Raw genomic sequence first — 22905 nt, forward strand, 5'->3', positions numbered from 1 at the left:
AGAAGGCAGTAATAATTAGGCTCAATAATCAATTCCTGAATAGATCAAGATTTCACTTGGATGCCAGAAGTCAGTGTTACACATACCTGTCTGGATCCCTGGGGTACAACTGCCCCCATGTTAATTGGACTGGGACCCTGCATTCCACTAGGTATAGGTCCTCTAGGGCCAGGCACTGGGCCCCTGGTATCCATGCCTCTGGCCTCCATCCCTCGGACTTCCATCGCACGGGCCTCCATCGCTCGGGCCTCCATTGCACGAGCTTCCATTGCACGGGCCTCCATTGCACGGGCCTCCAGTCCTCTGGCATCTAACCCTCTTGCCTCCATGGCTCGGGCCTCCATCCCTCGTGCATCTATTCCTCGGGGATCCCTTCCACCTATAAAGAAAATTGTTAAGAAAACCATTATGTAGCCACTTGCATGTACTGCAAGAATGATGAACAATCCAAGAAAGATAGAAATCTCTTATAGTCACATTTGCTCCCTCAGCTATTAACATATGAGACTAATGTCTCCTCCCTAGTTTCTCAGATTTGTGGATAAACCTTAAAGATGCTTGCAAACCTACTGTTTCCAGCATTCTTTAACCCAGATTAGAGCCAAAGACGGCTGAGTTCATTATCACATTTGCAATGTGGTCTCCCCTTACCTCTGCCATCCAACGGTGGACCCCTCTGATCTAGCATGGGTCCTCTTGGTTCTGCCATTAGAGGTCTGGGTTCGGGTAATGGCCCTCCCCTCAGCTCATGTGGGGGTGGTCCTCGGCTCTCATGGCCAGGGACATGGTGCATGGGTGGACCTTGATGAGGTGGTCCCAAGTAACCTCTGGAGATGGAGAAAAACATTATATTTTAAAATAGAACAAAACAACAAAATACCAACCAGAAGATCAGTAAGTAAACATCCAACAAACAGCTGACGTAAACAGTCTATGAATACTAACAAGAAAATAACACCAAATAGATGGAAGAAAAGCTACAGAGATATACATCCATGTATTCTAGAATTTTGTATTTGGTTCATAATTAGGGAGGAATCAAGAATATTCATTATATGTATGAGTTTGCAGTACAATGTATAAGAACATGAGCTCTGGATTCAGACTGTTTGGGTTCAAATCTAGGCTCTATCACTTATTAGCTGTGTGATATTGGACACATTTACTTAACTTTTCCACACATCAGTTTCACGTGTAAAATGGGACTAATAATGGTATCCATCTCACAGGGTCTTGTGGATTTAATAAGATGATCTAAGTAAAGTACTTAGAGCAGAGTCAGAGGCATGATCCCCATTAATGTCAATTATTATTATTGCTATTATTATTTTATTTATTTATTTACTTTTGAAATGGAGTTTCACTCTTGTTGCCCAGGCTGGAGTGCAGTGGCATGATCTTGGCTCACTGCAACCTCCACCTCCTGGGTTCAAGTGATTCTCCTGCCTCAGCCTCCTGAGTAGCTGGAATTATAGGCGCCCACCACCATGCCCGGCTAATTTTTCTATTTTTAGGAGAGACGGGATTTTGCCATGTTGGTCAGGCAGGTCTCAAACTCCTGACCTCAAGTGATCCACCCGCCTTGGCCTCCCAAAGTAGTGGGATTACAGGCGTGAGCCACTGCGCCCGCCCTATTAAATTTCCCTGTTCAAGTATGTATACTAAAATTTCTAATTTCTGAAAATACAGTAGCTCAAAATGACATACTCAACTACATAGTTCTGCCTTAGGAGAAGTGCTTATCCTTGGACAGTGGCCATGAATATTTATCTATATCTTTTGAAGTAGGCAAACAGGTACAACTGGTACAGAAAGATTTTTGTTCTCAGGGAAGAAGGGACAATTCTGATTTCTTCAACTGTTTCCTTCTATGTTAGTGCTTACCTAGGTTCTACCTCTCCAGTTACAGAAAGTAAAGTGCCTCCCCGTGGATCATTCGGAGCATCTCCTAACAAGCCTCGAGGGGTTGGGACGTTGGCAGGCAAGGATCCCCGCTGCATAGCTGCTCTGGGGTCTTGCATCGGCACTGACAGGGAAACAAACGGGGAGTTACTGCTGTGAAAGACACATAAGCAAACAAGAAATGACTCTATATACCACTGACAACATAATTTAGACACCTTAGAGTGGGTGAAACCTCACCACAGCAGAATCCTCTTGCAGCTCAAGAACAGAAGCAGGGTGTAGGCAGAATCTGTGCCATGTCAGAGGTATGGATGGAATTATATAAAGAGCAAACTGGGGAGCAACCTGCCAAGGACTAGCACTGCAACCTGAAGAAACTTATGCTCCTGGTTTTCCTTCTAATCAATCTTAGTTCAAGGACCAGAGTCACAAAAGAGAGGTAGAGTCTTGGCATATGTGAACACTGCCATGGCTCTGCAAGAACCCGCTGTCTCCTTACAGACTGCTATTCCATCCAAGCCTCCTGACACCAGTAGGGAGGGAGTACAGCCTCGGACAGATGCCCATATCATCCATGTTCTCTGCCCTGTGTGAAGAGGTCAATCTTAGGCTTGTGGCCTCAACAGGAAAAAATTAAAAAAACAAAAACCCAAAAACACTACCCTTTTGGGTTCTGAACGCGAGGATGACTGCCAAGCAGCTCTTTTCCTCTCAACGTCCCACCCTGAACACCACAAGCAAAAGGAAACCCACAGATACAATGGGTACCTTGAACTCGCTCAATTGATGCAGGCCCGGCAGGTCCCACGGGCGAGTGCTGTAGGGTTCCTAGGTAAGCAGTAAGTTCAAAAGGAGAAAGAGCAGACACTTAAAATAGCTTACACATGCAGAAACACATACACGGAGATTGAGATTTACATATATAAGTTAAAAAGCCAACAGGTCATTGGCTTGCTTCAGGCTACAAATCTCCCTAAACTACACTAGCTCCTTTGGGTCTCTGAAACAGTTCCATTTTGAGCAGATAGCTTTTGAAAGGGAATCCCATGGGGCACTGGTTTGATCTAGGCGGGAATAACCAGACATTTTCGATTTTCACCTCTGCTACTAGTTTTCCCTTAGGTCTCCTTATGAAATCATTAGGAAAAAAACATATAAAAAGGATAGTTTTGGATCTTCTAGTTACGCAAAGAACATAAATGTAGTTTCAGAAGCAAAACATAAAAGAAACTGCACTGAATCTGGAAGGCAAGATTCATTCTGAAGCGGCCATAACTGAAGTACGGCAATTCTATTTTTGTCACATATTAAAGCACAAAAATTTCTGCTGTCAAAACGTATCAGATGGGGAAATGCAGTGAATGAACTTTACGTGATGAAAGAGAATATCACTCCACAAGAAATACCCTGCCACAGCAAGTCTTTGATAATAAACATCATGACAACAGCAAACAAAGACTAATGAGATGACATGGGCACCAACACTAAACAAACATGGCAGGGAAGCAAGAAGTATCTTCTCAAACATCTCCATCTCCTGTCAGCATTACAAATGTACAAAAGCAGCATGGATTTCAGGAAAAGTAACACAAACTAGGCACACACGAAAAGAAGACTCTTGCTTCCTCTGCTGGGTACTGAAGGAAACTATAAAAGAAAGCTGATCTCACTTTGTCTCTTCATGAAGACATCCTGGAAATACCCTCAAAACATGAGTCATTTCCCTTTGTCAATTTCTGACAAAAAGGTGAACATAACAAGAAGATGTCAATTTCTGACAAAAAGGTGAACTATAACAAGAAGATGTCTTGTGCAAGTATGCATCAAACAGCTAAAACCTGATGGATTGAGTGCTGGCCCCATGACAGGTAGAAGTATGACTGAAACCCTAATACCTTCTCATTACTGCAAAAATACTCTGGGGAACATATATAATCTATTGACAGTGGTGGGGTGGGGATAGGGCGGCGTACAATAGCACAAAAACATGGGATGCTTAGAGAAAATATGAGATATTTGGCCAGGGAGTTTGTCCTGCTGTCAGACATCTAACAAGAAAAAGTTAATTCTGTCACTTCAGCAATCAACCCCAGTGTAAAAACCACAGGCTTGTATATTGTTTATGTATGTATGTGTGTGTATATATATACATATATATGTGTGTATATATATATTTCTCTGTTGCCCAGGCTGAAGTGCAGTGGTGCGATTATGGCTCACTGCAGCCTCAATCTGTTGGGCTCAAGTGATCCTTCCACTTCGGCCTCCCAAGTAGTTGAGACCACAAGTGCACACCACCATTGCCCATCTAGTTTTTGTATTTTTTAAAGAGACAGGGTTTTGCCATGTTGCCTAGGTTGGTTTCAAACCTCTGAGCTCAAGCGATCCACCCACCTCAGCCTCCCAAAGTGCTGGGATTACAGGCATGAGCCACTGCACCTAGCCAATATTTTGCTTTTTAAATGGGTTCCACTTATAAGCCATATGCTACAGAAGAAAAAACCTTAAGCTTCTCTATGCTTGTCCAAAACAGTCTTTCCCATCATCTTATTCCCAAGGAATAAGAGTAGAAGACACTGAGGAATGTAAGTGGAAGTTAACAGGCAGTGTGGAGTGACAGAAAGAGGACAGATTTTGGAGTCAAAGACTTCTGAATCTTAGCTCTGCCACTTACTAGCTGGAAAAGAGAATAAGAGCACCAAATCCAGTCCAGATTACTCATACATTAATATTTACTTACCTTGTCCCCTTGAGTAAGTAACTTATTCTGAGCTTCCAACTCTTTGCCTGTAAAACTGAGGTGCTGCCACCTAACTCACAAGATTATTTATGAAAATTAAAGTACCTGGCATATAGTATGCACTCAGTTCCTTCTCTTTTCTTACCATCTCTCCTCCTAACATTGTTTCCAACTGAACCACTGCACTTTCTTGTCCTTCAAACTCCAGTAACACGAAGACATAATGTGGAGATTTTGGAACGGCAGCTACTGTTGTATACAGCAGTACAGCCACGGCACAACAGATGTTCATTAAGTAGGCTTTACAGACCTATGATCCCCTTCCAGTTTTCTCTGGGGTTTAAATCTAGTCTTCTACATACCCAGCCACATATTTACATGCTCATTATTAAAATTCCTTAATCAGTCAACAGATACCCATACAGGGAGAGAGAACATGTCAGTGGAATTATTAGACTAGGAATCAGGAAACAAAGGATCCACTTGCTTCATTATCAATTCTTGTAGAGCTGGGCTCTGAATCACCAGGTGGAAAGTCTAGACCAGCACTGTCCAATAAATCTTTTTACGATGACAGAAATGGTCTATATCTGCAATGTCCTGTGTGGTATCCACTAGTTACCTAGGGTCACTGAGCACTAGGAATGTGGCTATTGTGACTAAGGAACTGAGTTTTAAATTTTACTTAATTTTAATTAACTTAATATTGAAATAGCCATGGGTGGTTAGTGGCTGCCATATTAGATACTGTGGATGTGGAACACTTCCAAGACCAATTCACATTAGTTAGACATAAACATTTATTTACCTTGTCCCCGTTCCATGGACACTGGTCCACTTCCTGGCATTCCAACCTGAGCCTGCATTCCTCCTAGAAGACAAAGGGCAGACAAGAAAAAACACCAATTAGAACAGCAGAAAAGAAAACTTAGAACAGGGGCTGAGTTTACAAATTTCCTCATTCTGCTCCACAAGCAGAAACCTACAAAGGAAGATATTCAACAATGCAATGAGATAGAAGATGCGGTTTGTTAGTATATTTACAATTTGTACTTTATGTTTCAGTGACAGAATAGTGAGTTCAATAAGAAAAATTCATCTCATTGGTTACCAAACTCTTAGCAGGAAGCTCTTCTATAATACAGGAAAACAGTATCACTTACTCATGGATCTCCTCTCATGAAAGATAATCTAAATATAAGTATAACTCTATTAGGATAAAGCAGATACATAACAATCCTGAAGTAGATACAAAAAATTGCTGAGTTTGCAGAAATTTCTTTAAAAAATCTCTTCTTCCATTCCTCATCAACTTAGCTCTGCAGACTGGATTCTCTACAGAACAGGACAATTTAGAATTAAATCATTCTCCATGACTAGTGTTGTACTCAACGTACCCTAGATTAGATAAATTAGCAAGAAGCAAGTTTGTTACATAAAAAAACTTCAAATATTGGTAATACATCATGTGTTCATACAGATGTTTCATACGGGGAATCATTATTTCACTCAATCTTCTTAGTTACAATTGTTGAACAAGGAACAGTTACAAGTATATGAGCAATACTATTATTAATTGCCTATCTATACACTTTCAATAAATGTATATAACTTTTAAGTTTCTCTTTTTCCCTTTTGTTGTTTGGTCTGATTATGTTTGTTAAAATACAATTTTACGTCAGTTTAATATGATATAACAAATGTGACCTTGTGTTTTTTTGTCTGTTTTCTTCATGAGCTTTTGAACCCAATAGTTCATTCATATTCAGCACAGTAACAACTACATTAGTTTTTATTCTTTCCATCTTACTCTACATTTACTACTACTTATTTTACACTGCCTCTTCCTTTTTTTCTTTTCTCTATTTTTGCTGGCTTGATTTCGTTTTCACTCATTCCATTTTCCCCCTCGTTATTCCATTTTCCCCCTTGTTAACTTGGAAGTTTTACTATGCTCTTTCACTTTACTGTCCCTTTCCATGTTCTTATAATTAGACATGTAGGATTTAACATAAGAAATCTACTATTTCCTCCACCTAAGTTATATACTTTCTAGCTGTGGATTAATTTTACCTAAGGATCCCATTATCATATTTGGCTGCACTGCAGCAGTGCCTATGACAAAACTTTAGCGAGTACTGAAATGGCGAAGACTAAATGAAACTTACCTCCAGGAGCTAAGGAACCAGGGCCAGGTCCTGTGACAGCGGTTGGTATTTGCCCTGGTGCTGGAACTCCACCCTGCATAGAAGCTTGCATCAGAGGAGGTGCGCCATTGACATGCATTCCACCCTGACCAAGAAAAAAAAAAACAGAGTATGTACATGCCTCGGTGGAGACTCAATACTAAGTCTATGACCTTAAAAGTCCTCTTCAAATGAACAGCCCCAAATATACTACCAAACATCCTTTTTGTATGGCATGTCTTATGCAGCATTAGATTTGTCACACACTTTAAACTCCACAGAAGCAAGTTGCAATACACATCATGAGCCTGGTAATATGGAATACGGTTAAGATGGAACATATTCTCAATGTAGAGATTGACAAGTCTTATCTGTGTGGCAAGGCAGCACATAGCACCTATTGTTAACTTCATGACTGGGGCCTGGCAATAAGAGTTTAAAAAAAAAAAAAAAAAAAAAAGCCCTAAACCCAAAAAAGAAAAAAGGAGACTGGGCCTCTTTTTTTTTTTTTTTTTTTTTTTTTTTTTTTTGAGACGGAGTCTCGCTCTGTCGCCCAGGCTGGAGTGCAGTGGCCGGATCTCAGCTCACTGCAAGCTCCGCCTCCCGGGTTCACGCCATTCTCCTGCCTCAGCCTCCCGAGTAGCTGGGACTACAGGCGCCCGCCACCTCGCCCGGCTAGTTTTTTGTATTTTTTTTTAGTAGAGACGGAGTTTCACCGGGTTAGCCAGGATGGTCTCGATCTCCTGACCTCATGATCCGCCCGTCTCGGCCTCCCAAAGTGCTGGGATTACAGGCTTGAGCCACCGCGCCCGGCCCGACTGGGCCTCTTTTTAAAAAAAACACAACAACTGCTAGTAGTCCACATTTTTAAAATTAAATGTTCTTCTTCTTTTTTTTTTTTTAAATTTAAATTTAACCAATCTTTTCTCACTCCTGTCCTTAGACATAATTCTGGTTCTGGGGGAATGTGAATTTTTTTTTTTTAATGCTACATTAAAACTCTTTGAGAAAAAGAGAATGTCAACTTTTCATCTGTGCATTCCCCAAAAAACTGCGTAGTCCCTTGAAAAAGAAACAGCTCAATAAATAAAGAATAAAAGTCAAGTTATATAAAAAAAAATTACATACACGTTTAAGGAACACAAAACTCTACAACAGAAAAGGAAGAGCTGTATAGGAAGGTAGTTAAGAGAAAACTGGGTATGAGGTCAGATAAAACCAGGTTCAGAACTATATCTGCCACTTACAATTGTGTCCATTTTTGGACTAGCTAACCTCTCTTTTCTATCTCTGAAAACGTATTTATTTATTTAGAGCAGGAGCTGGCAAACGATGACCCATGGGTCAAATCGGGCTCACTGCCTGGTTTTGTAAACAAACTTTTATTGGAACACAACCACACACACTTGTTCACATATTGCCTATGGCTGATTTCATACTACCATGGCAGAGTAGCTGTGGCAGATCCTGTGGCTTGCAAAGCCAAAAATATTTACTATCTGATCATTTACAGAAAAATGTTTGCTGGCTCCTGCCCTATACCTCTGCCAATCTGAGAGATGAAAAATGGTAGCTTATTGTAGTTTCTATTTACATTATCTTTTAACATTACATGTATTAATAATTTATTACATTATCTTATTTTGAGGTTGAATACATTTTTATATATTTACTTTATATTTCTACTTTTGTGAAATATTTATGTCCATTTCCCATTTTTCTACCGGGTTATTGGAAATTTTCTTACTAATTTATAGGAGGCCTTTTAAAATGTATTATGAAAAATTACAGATATACAAATCATATAGGAAATAAAATAGCCACGCAGCTTGGGAAATAAACAATAAAATACACCAATGGCCTGTATGGTCTTCCCCAATTGCATCCTGTGCTCTCTTCTCCTTAGATGACCGCTAAGACATCTTCCTAATGTTTTAAAATTTTATAGGAATCATTACATACTCAATATTATTATTTTGAAACTCACTCCACATATTTTGGGGATTTATGCAGAAACATATATCCTACATTTCGGGAATGCATCCACATTCACTTAGTTTCATGTCCGTATGTTATTGTTTTGGAGTTATTTGTGTTGATATTATGTATCCTAGTTCACCTTAACTGCTGTATGGAATTATGTTTTTCAGAGTCATTCATGTTGATACGTGTAGTTCATTTAACTGTTGTACAGTATTTCACTGGATGAATGTACCACACATTTTCTCCATTCTTCCACTGATGTACATTTAGGACATTTCCAATTTTTCACTCTAAGGCAATAAACATTTCTGTGCATGACTATGGGCTCTTTATTAGTCTGTTGTCCATCACATGTGTGGCAAATACTTTTTCTCAATTTGTCATGTCTTTGATACTTATTTTTTTCTTTATACAGAAATTTTTTAGTTTTCAAATGTATCAATTTTTTATGGCTTTAGGATTTTGTGTCATGCTTTGAAAGCAAGCTTTACTTTTTTCATTGGTAAGAATGGAGATAATAAGAGTGCCAACCTCATACAATTGCTTTGAGGATTAAATGAGATAATGCATATGGAATAACAAAGTGCCAACCACAGTGCCAGGCATGCACATACACACAAAGTTAGCTTATAAGAAAAGGGCATACAGGAAGGATCTCTTTGTTTTACAAACTTGGAATCGAATCTATATTCATTCAGATGTCATGTGCTCTGCAACCTGGAAATTGCTTTTATGCCTGGAAATTGAAATTATCATCTCTGGTTCCTGACCATTCTTCTTTCAATATATTCTCCTAAAAAGAAAATGACATTCTAAGACAGATAAAAAAAAATGTTAAGGGATAAAGCCCTACCAAAGACTGGGCCTGAGGGGCCTGAGGATTCTGCTGGTTCATTGACACATTGGATCCTGACCCAGGCCCAGCACCATGGACTGGCTGAGGGTTGCCTGCAATCAGCGTTGGGATATTTGTCTGGCGATGCAGAATTTTCTAAAAAGTGAAAAGACAAACCTATAAGCTGTCTGTTTAACAAAGCAATCAGGTAGTTCCTATCCCACTCAAGGTTTACCCGACCATTTCCATAAAAGAACCAGAAGCACTCACCAGGGCAATTTCCGGATCCACAATTCTCATCACTACCTGTGCTTGCAGCAAAGCATAAGCCAGTTGAGGGTTCTGAAGCAACATGTTCCGTGCCTCCTGGGGACTATTCTGGACACAGAGCTGAGAAGATAAGCAGATTCAGGTTTAATACTTATGACTTAGAAACTGATAGTGATTTAGAGTCATTCCCCTCTGAGAAATGTAATATTCAAGAGGCTCTTTATCATTAGTTTTTGCATGGCACAAAAAAACCTTGGTCATGGCAGGCAAGAGAAGAAAGAGGCATTTCAAATACTGTGATACTATCATTTAGGAAAAAAGCCAAATTTTAATATCTACATCTGACATCTATGGGCCACAAAAATCCAGCTGGATTGTTTGGATAGCTGTGTTTGTGTACAAAAATAGAAAGCTCTTTGTACAAAATGTAAAATATACTGTGTACATACAGAATATTGAAGGTGCAAGAAATGGTGGTCTACAGACAATTTCTATTTGAGCTCAGGGAACTGATTCAATTAACTCCTTGAAAACCTGATGTGGTTTGCTTTATTCATAACCTAATGCCTCCTCCCACCTTCATTTGTTTCATCAGCTCAAACATCTGCTCTGGTGGAAGGCTGGCAACTGCTTTGCTAATGGACTCAGGGGCATCCTCAGGACTGATGGTCTCTCCATAAGGTGACTCAATGACAGGGGCACCAGTGCCAAGGCCTAATCAAGAAGAAAGTACAAGAAAGTTAGGGAGGCAAAACAAAAAGCTAAATCATTTCAAGTATCTATTTTTCAGGGCTGCTGTAAGAACCAGCTGATAATTTTAGATTCTCCAGAGCTGAGAAATAAATGATTTGAAAGCCTCTTGTTTCTGTGGAGGAAAGTGAGAGTGTATTTTCTGTTCTCAGAGGAAAGCTGGGGATCATGATCACATGGAAGGACAATGTTAACCTAAGTTAGAGAACTGGGAACACTGACTTCTTTTGACAAGTCATTTCAGAAACAAAATGTTAAAAGAGAAAAACATGCTAATTTCAAAAACTCCTGAAAACAGTGACAGGAATGACTAATGCCATAGTTAGTACTACTAATGGCTTGATGAATTTGAATTCATCTTTAACTGGAAATAACTCCTTAACAATGGAAAAATTTCGTTTTTTTTTTTTTTTTTTTTTTTTTTTTTTTGGAGACAGTCTCACTCTGTTGCCCAGGCTGGAGCAACTGAAGCATTTCTAATGTCAACTTTACAGTTTCTTAAAGATATACACTTACTAGCAAGCCTCCAGCATGCTTAGGTCTGCAGTGACCCTATGCATTCCTACAGTGCTTGCCAGAACAGTTTTGAAATGGTTTGAGGCCTTGCCCTGCTCCATCCAGAGCAAGGGTATAGAAATTTCAGACAATTACTTGAAAAAAAATTTATAAAAAATTTTTTAAAAGATATATATAATACTTGCCTAACTCAGGCACATCAGATCAGTCAAGTAATAAACAAGCTGTGTGGCTAACCATTTCAGCATATTCTAAAACATAGCAGAAACGGAAAATCTTCATTGTTACATCTTTACTAACTCACACTGCATCCAAGTTGGATTTGTACTCACTCTTCAGCTCTTCTTTGTTCTTTTCACTGGCAGCATTGTCCACTCGAAGTGCTCTCCCACTGAATTCACGCCCATTCAGGTTCCGCATGGCACTAAGTGCTGTCTCTTGGTCTTGGTATTCACAGAAGCCATAACCCTTTGGCTTTCCTGTCTCTCTATCATATACCAATCTGGAGAGCAGAACCAAGTGTCAGGAACAAATGTTACACACATACAGGGGTCCTGCTAACATTGCCAGGCTTTAATTGGGCCCACTGTAACATAAATAACTTTACAGCTCTGACAGCCTCACAGAAATATTTTTTAAAACTTTTTCTTTTTTTTTTCCCTGAGATAGAGTCTCGCTCTGTTGCCCAGGCTGGAGTGCAGTGGCACGATCTTGGCTCACTGCTGTCTCCGCCTCTTGGGTTGAAGCAATTCTCCTGTTTCAGCCTCCTGAGTAGCTAGGACACAGGCATGCGATACCACAGCAGCTAATTTTTGTATTTTTAGTAGAGACGGGATTTCACCATATTGGTCAGGCTGGTCTCGAACTCCTGACCCCAGGTGATCCGCCTGCCTCGGCCTCCCAAAGTGCTGGGATTACAGGCAAGAGCCACTACGCCCTGCCTAAAAAACATTTTTAATGAAAAAAACATATTTTAGGTAAGAATAAATGTCAATTGTATAGTATATCAATTATATCTAAATAAAGCTGTTACAAGAATAAAGTGTATGTGAAAAGTCACCAGTAAAGAAAACCTGCCATTACTAAGAGCCAAATCTGTGGTAATTTTTAAGAAGCTCCCACCATGAAGTAAAAGGGGATCTCACCTGAAACTAACAACAGGTCCAACCTCAGAAAAGATGTCCTTCAACTGTTCTTCAGTAGCTTCATAAGGAATGTTCCCCACTAAGGAAGAAAATAGGTAACATTAAAATTCCGAGTTTATAACATAGATCTTTAGTGAGAAAGTAAATGACAGAGTATCTACTTATATCATCAAATATAAGGCTCAAAATAGTGTTCTCCAATCCCAATTCCACTGTATTTCTCTAGACCTCTTAACAAAGGAAATGTACCACTGAAACTAAATACAAAATGTGTAGGTACTCTTAAATGTTAATTCTCAGACTGATCTGACAAGTGTTAGATTTTCCTTAACTTTGGTGAAAATAAATACTTCGGCACTGGTATTTACCTAAAGATCTGCAAGTCTCATCAGTGACTACAAAAAATATCAATGTTATTTAATATAATTTTTAAAACAGGTTCATATGTATTTCCACACATACAACATTTAAGGGAGAATGACCATGAATGTAGTGAAGGATGTTTAAAAATTATTCTGAACTACTTTGTCATGTCCCTTTCAAATGGCACTCTAAAATAATCACACGTATTTTTAAAAACAACTTATTTCAGCCAAAAAGATAATTCAGAATCATTTCGATCCTTTTTAAAATTCCTCGAGGAGGTCTTAACAGTTCATTCATTCATTCATTTACAAGACATCTCAGGACACCAGGTGGCCTCTACTACTATTGATGAACTAAAATGTTACGGATAAAAAGCAAAGGATGAAAGTCCTTACGAGAGAACAGGAAGTGGACACTAGGATCTATACCCTCAGCATATAGTCTGTATTCTGGGGCAGAGGATGAGAAGTAGTACGGGACAGTGAGGAGCTGTTGCCATGCGCCCTCTCCTCTAGAGAATAATTAAAGCTCATGAAAGGAGAAACGCACAGAAGCTGAACGCTAGTCTAACTTCCCCAGTGATATTGCGGAAAGCCTACGAGACCTCGGCAGAATGGGAACATCTCTTTGCTCACGAGTCCACCAGGTTGGACGCCCTACAGGATAGGCAGGGAGAACTGCATGTCCGAACCGTCAGCGGCTCCGGTAGCGATTCATGAGATAGGAGGTGCAGAGGGGAGTCCCTCCCCGAAGCTTGGCTCCAACGAATTCCTCTCACCGAACACAGAACGTAGAGAACGATCCACCGCTGGGTCTCTCACAGTCAAACCCGCCATAGCTCTATTGAGTCGGCTTCCGGTGCGCCAAAGCACACTTCCGTACGGAACACAAGCCCAGCGCTGAGCACGCTTCCGTACGGCGCGTGAGCCGGAAGTGCCTGGGTGGAACGGACGCGGAGCCCCTCCCCTGGCGACCTTCTGTTAGCCGCAGGCGCGAGTTGCGTCCACCGGAGGACTCAACCCCCACCCCTGAGATTAACTCTGTTCCGAGCCAGATGCAGGCGAGTCCAGGCTAATTTGAAGGGTTTCAGCCTGCAGACTTCCTTCTTATTTTCTCTTAGGTTGATGCAAGTACTCGTTAACCACAATAAAGATGGCGCAGCGGCTTTACCATGGTAACAGGGAAGTCTTTTGCTGACAACTGTGGCGCTTGCATTTTAGTTCCGCCCTATCAAGGGAGGGAAATGCTTGGGCGCGTCCCAGCAGCGTGCATATTAATTTGCTAAAGCTGTGCGTGTATGGAGTGAGATGAGGAAAGGGTATGCTAGCCGAGAGAAGCATAGTTGAAGAAATGGGAGAGGTAAAGGGAAAACAGACCTCTTTCTGTCCTGGTGTAGTCCGTGGGTTCCATGTGGTTCGTGGTGGGGCGGTGCGGCTGGGGATTCTGGCAGGCAGGAAACAGAAAACGTCATTCATTAGTTTTTCCACACTTTGGTGCCCACGCTCCTGTGATGTGGCATGCAGGGCAGGTCGTTGTATCAGCCCGAAAAGGCAGACCCTGCCGGGGTTGGAGGAAATCCAGAGGGCACCTCAGGAGGACAGGGTTAGGGGAGAAGCAAAAGAAGGAGCCAAGAGCGCTACCTTTGAGGGACTTGTCCGAAAAGGGAAGACAGTAAAATAGCCACGGAATTGGAGGCACGGACGTTTTTATTAATTCCACATGTATTAAAAGTATACGGACCGGGTGCGGTGGCTCACGCCTGTAATCCCAGCCTTTTGGGAGGCCAAGGCGGGCAGATCACCTGAGGTCGGGGGTTCGAGACCAGCCTGACCAACATGGAGAAACCCTTTTCTACTAAAAATACAAAATTAGCCGGGCGTGGTGGCACACGCCTGTAATCCCAGCTGCTCAGGAGGCTGAGGCCAGAGAATCGCTTGAACCCGGGAGGTGGAGGTTGTGGTGATCCGAGATCCGCCATTGCACTCCAGCCTGGGCAACAAGAGTGAAACTCCGTCTCCAAAATAAAAGTATATGAAATATGATAAATATTTAGAAAAAATTAATAAGTGCTAGTTTACACCGTGGAACATATCACTTAAAGAATTTCTGGTAAAGATGGAACGTTTGAGAAGAGTATTCTCATTTTCCATGACTCTGGAGTCCCATTTGCAATCATTGCGTGACCAAGAGGACACCTTGTGTAATGGAATAGTCCAAAACGAGATTTACAGCTCTGTAGAAGGCACAGTTTCAAAGAGTTTTGGTGTGTGTCATTGTTCCGTTGTGGTGAACTTTTGCTAAATGCATGTACGGCTGAGTATATTTCTAACTCAGTGTTTGGCAAACTTACATAAACAAAAGATTCACCTGGGGTCTTTAAGTAAGAGTATAGATTCCTGGGGCTCCACCCCAGCCCTATGGAATGGGACTCTAGGGAAAGAACTTGGGAATCGTTATATTTAAACAAGTGCCACTGGTGATTCTTAGGGTCAGGTAATTTGAGTAGTATTGTAGTTATTGAGGTAGCTTTATGGCAGCATTTAAAACACGCATGCTTTCTTATGAAATTTCCCTTAAAGTAGTTCTCGAAGTTCTCAACCCTTGTGGAGGAGCATGTTTGGAAATGTACAGGGGCATTTTCAGTTGTTGCAATGACTACTACTAGGGGAAGAGAAGCCAGAGATGATAAATGGACTGCCATGTCCCAGGCAGTTCTACACGATGAACCCTTTCCCTCATTGAATGCCAATAATGTCTCTCCCCTTGAGAAACACTTAATATCAGCCATATTAGACCAAATGGACCCTGGATCTGAAGGCACTGCCTTCAGCTGAAGGCACTGCCAGCCTTGCATAAATAATTTGTGCTTTAGTCTTCCTGTAACTGGGTAGCTGATCCCAATGAGTTAGTAATAGTAAAAGCTAACATTTATTAAGCACTTGCTCTGTCCTCATTGTATTGGTTTTCCATTGCTGTGTAACAAATTTCCACAAACTTAGTGGCTTACAGCAACACTCATTTATTAGCTCACAGTTCTGTAGGTCAGAAGTTTGGGTGGACACGAGTGGGTTCTTTGCTTAGGATCTCACAAGGCTGAAATCAAGGTGTTGGACTCTTATCCGGAATCTTTGGGGGAAGAATCAGCTTCCAAGCTCATTTTTCTTGTTGGCAGAATTTGGTTGGTTGTGGTTGTAGGACCGAGGTCCTTTTTTCTTTGCTGGCTGTTGACTGGAGGGCTGTAGCTCTTAGCTCCTAGGGGCTTCTTTTTGGTCCTTACATGTGGGTTTCTACATCTCAGAGCCAGTGATGGCACATTGAAACCTTATGCTGTGAATCTCTGACCAGAGATTCTTTTGACCGGCTGGGGAGAACTCTGCTTTTAAATGGCTCTTGTGTTTAGGCAAGGTCTAGCCAAATAATCTCCCTGTATTAAAGTCAGCTGTGCTATGTAAAAACCTAATCATGAGAGTAAAATCCATTATAATCACAGTCTTAGGAATTATGCAGGGCAAATACATCAAGTGGTCAAGAAATCTTGAAGCCAGTCAACTATACCCATTTTATTGATAAACATCTCTAAAGAAGTTTCAGTAACTTTCCTTAGGTCCCACAACAAGCAAGCTAAGGCATGGTTTGAGCTCAGGTTGCTCTGGCTTCAGAGACTGCTTAATTGTTACATCGCCTGCCTCTCAATATAACTGAGGAAATGTGGATGGCTCAGCATATTTCGTCACTGTTTCTGGGAAAGAGTATAGAACGTGTGACCTGGTGATTGTGGGTCCGTGGCTCATAACAATGAACTACTCAAGAAAAGGGTGGGGGACTTAGCCAGGGCTTGTTCTGCTATCATCAGCCATCTGTGAAAAACAGACTATTGGTTCTATGACTTCAGCAACCAACTTCACTCTGCTGGTTATAAAAGAGGAGATGTGTGCAAGGGATGTATCCCAAGTGCTTTCTTTTTTATCTTTAGATTTCACTTATACACTCTGTGCTAGTGACTCCTGCCTCAGTCTGTGAGAGTCTTTCCCTTCATTGATATCCTCCCTGAGTGACAGCATTTCCTTTGCCTCCAGTTCATAGCAAAATGAAGACAGAAGGTGGGATGTTTCATGCTGTTGTTGATGTTATGACTGAGCCTCAATTAACGATATAGGTATGGTATGAAAATTTAGGGAGAACACAAGCAAAGAAGCATATTTACAAAAAACGGGACAAAATATATAGGATAAATGTTATTTGGGGCTTTGAATGGAAGAGAAAGGGAACCTAGTGGAGAATCAAAGAATCTGGGAGATCACAGTCATGATTTGTGGGGCACTGGCAGAAAACTTTGTTGAAAAGTCCTGACTTCTTAACCAGTCATGTCGATGACACTAAGAATCTTGAGTGAGGTAAATGTAAGTGAAACAAGCAAAGATATTCAAGACTGTGAAGGCACAGAGACTTGAGTTCTTTCTCCCAGTCATAAAAGGTTAAATTTCTAAGGCTGGGGTAGATACTACTTTGTGTTTGATCCATGTTTAAACCTCTTCAAAGAGTCATGGAATAAAATCCTTCATTGGTCTCACAGGTGATATCTGGAAAGGCAGCAACTCCTGGATAGTTGTCATTGCATGAAAAAGGTGCCAGATGAGACTGGTAGCATTACCTGTGATAAGAGAAATCTTCAGTGAGCAGCACCTGCAAGAGCTAAGGAAACTTGTAGCCAGAGAGCACCTGAATGCTGACATGGATCCTGATCAATATCAGGATGAAGATATCAATTGGTCTGCTTTCCAGAAAGAAATATCATTAAGTTCTGTACTGCTGCATTATCAGGCTGGTTCTACAGCAATGTCTATACTTTCTGGGAATATTTGAGGGTTCAGCCCTGTGGCTGCTCTACAGAGAGTTGTCTAGTCCATCAAAACTGGTCATGTTTTAGCATTTTCATTTTTTATTTCTTAGCTAATAGATTGTATTCTCAATACACACTGCGTACATTTCTTTTATTCCTTCCCCAGAATCCTGTTCCTTCAAAGAAGGTTCAGAGTTGTTCACCTGCTCAAAGGATGTGTTATGAGATATGTTGTTTGGTAGAAGGCCAGGGAGTTCAACTGAATTGGAGGAAGATATGCTCTATTCTTGGCCATGGCATGATGAGCTCTTATTACTGAATAAGGACTGCTTCAAAGCCAATCATTGGGAAAAACTAGGTAAGAGGAGGAAGTCTTTGAGTTTTTGTTTTGTTTAAGAACCAGAACAGTAGGATATTGTTGGCTAGCATATGGCATCCAGGGTTTAGCAAAATGAAGGTGAGTATTCACCAGCTAGCACTCAAACTCAAACAGTGTGCTGTTGGGTAAGTGTGGCTGGGTAAAGCGTGTGGATAATGGTATCAGATTGGGGAAAATGGAGTGATAATGACTAAGAACTAACATTTGCGAAGGGCTGTATAGATTACAAGGCTTTTCTACATGGATCTCATTTGATTCTCATAAAACCTATGAGATCATTTTAGTATGTTACCTTTTTTTGTAGTAAAATATGTATAACTTAAAATTTACCATTTTAGCCATTTTTAAGTGTACAGTTCAGGGTCATTAAGTATATTCATATTGTTGTGTGCCAGTCTCCACCATCCATTTCCAGAAATTTTTTATTTTCCCAAAATGAAACTCCATACCCATTAAATGCTAACTGCCCATCCCCTCCTCCCAGCCCCTAACAACCACTGTTCTTTCTGTCTCTATGAATTTGACTACTCTAGGTACATCATATAAGTAGAATCATACAATATTTGTCCTTCTGTGGTTGGCTTATTTCATTTAGCATAATGTCTTTAAGGTTCATCTAAGTTGTAGTATGTGTCAGAATTTCTTTTTAAGACTGAATATTTTATTGTATATATATTATATATAAATACACCACATTTTGTTTATTCATCTATTAATGGACACTTGGGTTGCTTTCACCTTTTGGCTATTGTGAATCATACTGCTATGAACATGGGTATACAAGTATCTCTTTGAGTCCCTGCTTTCAGTTCTTTTGTGCCCAGAAGTGAAATTGCTAGTCCCATGGTGTGATGATTAGTTTTAGGTGTCAACTCATCTGGACTAAGGAATAACTAGAGAACAGGTGAAGCATTATTTTTTTGGTGTTTCTGTGAGTGTGTTTCCAGAGAATATTGGCATGTGAGTGTGAGTGGACTAAGTGGGGAAGATTTGCCCTCAATGTGGGCAGGCACCATCTAATCAGCTGGGAGCCAGGATAGAACAGAAATAGCAGAAAGATCTTTCTCACTCTTGAAGGTGGGATACACTCTTCTCTTGCCCTTAGACATCAGCACTCCAGGCTCTTTATCCTTTGGACTCCAGCAGCCCCCTGGGTTCTCATGCCTTCAGACTTGAATGGGGCCATGCTACTGGCATTCCAAGGTCTCCAATTTGCAGAAAGCCTGTTGTGGGACTTATCAGCCTCCATAATCACATGAGCCAATTCCCTTAGTAAATCCCCTTTCTCTCTCTAGATAGCCTATTAGTTCTGTCTCTGTGGAGAATCCTGAATAATATACATGGTAATTCTATGTTTGGTTTGTTGAGAAACTGTCATACTCTTTTTGACAGTGGTTGCACCATTTTACATTCCTACAGCAATGCACAAGAGTTCCCATTTCTCCATCTCCTTGCCAACATTTGTTATTTTCTGTTTTTTATAATAGCCATCCTAAGGGGTGTGAAATGATATTTCATTGTGGTTTTGATTTGTATTTCTCTAATGGTTAGTGATGTTGAACATCTTTTCATATGTTTACTGGTCATTTGTATAACTTCTTTGAAGTTCAAGTTCTTTGCCCATTTTTAAATCAGGTTGTTTTTTTGTTGTTGTTGTTGAGTCATAGCAGTTCCTTATATATTCTGGATATTAGTTGCTTATCACATATATGATTTGAAAATATTTTCTCCCATTCTGTGGGTTGCCTTTTCACTCTGCTGATAGTGTCCTTTGATATACAAAAGTTTTTAATTTTGATGGAGTCCAACTCATATATGTTTAAATTGTTGCCTGTACTTTTGGTATCAGATACAAGAAATCTTTGCTAAATCTTGTTATGAAACTTTTCCCCCTATGTTTTCTTCTAAGAGTTTTATAGTTTTAGCTCTTATATTTAGGTCTTTGATCTAATTTGAATTTGAGTTAATTTTTGCATGGTGCAAGGTAAGGGTTCAACTTCATGTTTTTCTATGTGGACATGCAGTTTTCCCAGCACCATTTGTTGAAAAGACTTTCTTTTCCCCATTGGATGATCTTGGCACCCTTTCTGAGAATTATTTGACCATATATGTGAGGGTTTACTTCCAGAATCTTTATTATTCCATTAGTCTATATGTCTGTCTTTATGCCACATGATTTTGATTACTGTAGCTTGTAGTTTTGAAATCAGGAAGTGAGAGACCACCAAGTTGTTTTTAAATTTTTTTTTCAAAATTGTTTTGGTTCTTTGTGATTCCTTGAATTTCCATATGAATTTTAGATTAATTTTTCTATTTCTGCAAAAATATAATTGAGATTTAATCATAGGGATTGCATTGAATTTGTAGATCACTTTGGGTAGTATTCACATCTTAACAATTTTAAGTCTTCCAACTCATTAATATGGGATGTCTTTCCATCTATTTGTGTTTTCTTTAGCTTCTTTCAGCAACATTTTGTAGTTTTCTGTGTACAAGTCTTTCACCTCTTTGGTTTTTTTCTAAGAATATTATTCTTTTCGATGCTACTGTAAATGGAATTGTTTTCTTAATTTCCTCTTCAGATTGTTTAATGTCAATATAGATACATAACTCATTTTTGTGTGTTGATTTTGTATTCTGCAACTTTGCTGAATTTATTTACTAGTTCTAACAGTTTTTTGGGGGAAATATTTACAGTGTTCTACCTGTAAGATCATATCCTCTGCAAACAGAGAAAATATTACTTCTTCCTTTCCAATTTGGATGCCTTTTGTTTCTGTCTTTTGCCTAATTGTTCTGGCTAAAAGTTCCCATGCAGTGTTGAGTATTATTTATCTGAGAATATCTTAATTTGTCCCTCATTTCTGAAGGTCAGTTTTGCAAGATGTAGAATTATATGTTGACATTAAAAAAAAAAAAATTCCTTTAGGATCATTGCAGACAGGAGGCAGGACTTGATTGCAGCTCCGGACAGAGCAGCATGCGGAGGCTTGCATTGTGAATTTTAGCTCCAGATTGACTGTAGGAACAAACCAGCAATCCCAAGAGGACCCACAGACCCTCTGAAAGAAGCAGAGTACTCCTGCAGGACAGGGAAGACACCCCAAATACTATGAGTTTCCCAACTGCGGAAATGGGAAAGGTAGACCCTCCTCTCCTGAAGACACACCCTCACTGGAGAGGCTGAAGGTCTGTTTGCAGAAGTTTCCAGCTTTACCTGGAGCTGAGTCAAGTTAGAGAGCCGAGTGAAATACAGAGGTAGAGGAAGCAACAGAAAGGACCCGGGAGCTTGCTGGGACCCAAGCACCCCATTCCTGCCTGGCACCACAGGGATCCATCCGGAGGGTGGCCAGAGGAGCAGGGGGCGAAACTCCACAGGGAGAAGGAATTCTGTAGCTGAACTTTGTAACAATTTGAATGTGGCCAGAAGCCTCCTGGCCGGAACTCAGCAGAGGGAGTGAATTGGGCATGCACATTTCACAGGCAGGGAGAAGAATTAAAGCCCTTTTCTCTCTCAGCTGGGAGGTGGATAACCTTGAGCAAGTTTTCAGTCCCGTCTCACTCTATGCCTGGAAACAGACTTGGGGCTGTTGGTCAGGACACGGTGGGAATGAGACCTGCCCTTCAGTTTGTGTGGGAGGTGGGTGAGGCCTGTGACTGCTGGCTTTCCCCCACTTCCCTGACAACCTGCATGACTCAGCAGAGACAGCCATAATCCTCCTAGGTACACAACTCCAGTGACCTGGGAATCTCACCCCCATCCTCCACAGCAGCCTCAGCAAGACCCACCCAAGGAGAGTCTGAGTTCAGACATGCCCAGTCCCTCCCCCATCTGATGGTCCTTCCCTATCCACCCTGGTAGTGGAAGACAAAGGGCATATAATCTTGGGAGTTCTAGGGCCCCATACACCACCAGTCCCTCTCCACGCTACTAAAGCTGATGCTTTCTGGAAAGCAACACCTCCTGGCAGGAGACCAACCAGCACAAAAATAGAGCATTAAATTACCAAAGCTAAAGACCTTCAAGGAGTCCATTGCACCCTCCGCCACCTCCACTGGAACAGGTGCTGGTATCTACAGCTGAGATACCCATAGTTCACATCACAGGACTCTGTGCAGAAACCCCCCGTACTAGCCTCGAGCCAGGTAGACTAGTTGGGTGGCTAGACCCAGAGGAAAGACAATAATCACTGCAGTTCAGCTCACAGGAAGCCACATCCATAGGAAAAGGGGGAGAGTACTACATCAAAGGAACACCCCGTGGGACAAAAGAATCTGAACAATAGCCTTCAGCCCTAGACATTCCCTCTGACAGAGCCTACCCAAATGAGAAGGAACCAGAAAACCAACCCTGATAATATGACAAAACAAGGCTCTTCTATACTCCCCAAAAAGCACACTACTTCACCAGCAATGCATCCAAACCAAGACAAAATACCTGGTTTACCTGAAAAAGAATTCAGGAGGTTAGTTACTAAGCTAAACAGGGAGGGACCAGAGAAAGGCAAAGCCCAATACAAGGAAGTTCAAAAAATGATACAAGAAGTGAAGGGAGTAATATTCATGGAAATAGATAGCTTAAATCACAATAAAAAACTCAGGAAACTTTGGACACACTTTTAGAAATGTGAAATTCTCTGGAAAGTTTCAGCAATAGAATTGAACAAGTAGAAGAAAGAAATTCAGAGCTTGAAGATGAGGTCTATGAATTAACCGAATCCAGCAAAGACAAAGAAAAAAGAATAAGGAAATATGAACAAAACCTCCAAGAAATCTGGGATTATGTTAAACAACCAAACTTAAGAATAATCAGTGTACCTGAGGAAGAAGAGAATTCTAAAAGCCTGGAAAACATATCTGGGGGAATAATCGAGGAAAACTTTCCTGGCCTTGCGAGAGACCTAGATGTCCAAATGCAAGAAGCACAAAGAACACCTGGGAAATTCATTGCAAAAAGATGTTCGCCTAGGCACTTTGTCATCAGGTTATC

At 40.8% G+C, this 22905-nt stretch overlaps 2 protein-coding genes and 1 non-coding gene across 6 annotated transcripts in view; 2 read left to right on the top strand and 1 right to left on the bottom strand.

Annotated features, from left to right (window-relative positions):
- Positions 1-13585, bottom strand: part of LOC105499298 (cleavage stimulation factor subunit 2) — a 23819-nt gene extending 10234 nt beyond the window's left edge. Inside the window, exons 1-13 of one of the 4 annotated variants that reach the window (XM_011771818.2) lie at positions 13475-13585; positions 12331-12409; positions 11518-11687; positions 10497-10633; positions 9920-10039; positions 9668-9805; positions 6814-6937; positions 5454-5516; positions 2674-2733; positions 2405-2491; positions 1885-2026; positions 652-827; positions 87-379 (exon numbers count right to left, since the gene is read on the bottom strand). In XM_011771818.2, the coding sequence (XP_011770120.1) occupies positions 87-379; positions 652-827; positions 1885-2026; positions 2405-2491; positions 2674-2733; positions 5454-5516; positions 6814-6937; positions 9668-9805; positions 9920-10039; positions 10497-10633; positions 11518-11687; positions 12331-12409; positions 13475-13532 (1647 nt within the window). In that variant the 5' untranslated portion in view covers positions 13533-13585. The other 3 variants (XM_011771819.3, XM_011771820.3, XM_011771821.3) reach the window with 3 other exon arrangements.
- LOC112423177 (small nucleolar RNA SNORA9) lies at positions 11186-11318 on the top strand. The gene has a single exon (XR_003013648.1). It is a non-coding gene; the product is annotated as a small nucleolar RNA SNORA9 (small nucleolar RNA).
- A 28-nt stretch (positions 13586-13613) lies between the features above and the next one.
- The window catches only part of LOC139360849 (embryonic stem cell-related gene protein-like), a 35633-nt gene continuing 26341 nt past the window's right edge, over positions 13614-22905 (top strand). The window contains exons 1-2 of the mRNA XM_071089044.1: positions 13614-14055; positions 17703-17894. Coding sequence (XP_070945145.1) covers positions 17765-17894 — 130 coding nt within the window. The 5' untranslated portion in view covers positions 13614-14055; positions 17703-17764. The remainder of the gene's footprint in view (positions 14056-17702; positions 17895-22905) is intronic.

This window comes from Macaca nemestrina, chromosome X (genome assembly GCF_043159975.1).
Source record: "Macaca nemestrina isolate mMacNem1 chromosome X, mMacNem.hap1, whole genome shotgun sequence".
NCBI classification, from domain to species: Eukaryota; Metazoa; Chordata; class Mammalia; order Primates; family Cercopithecidae; genus Macaca; species Macaca nemestrina.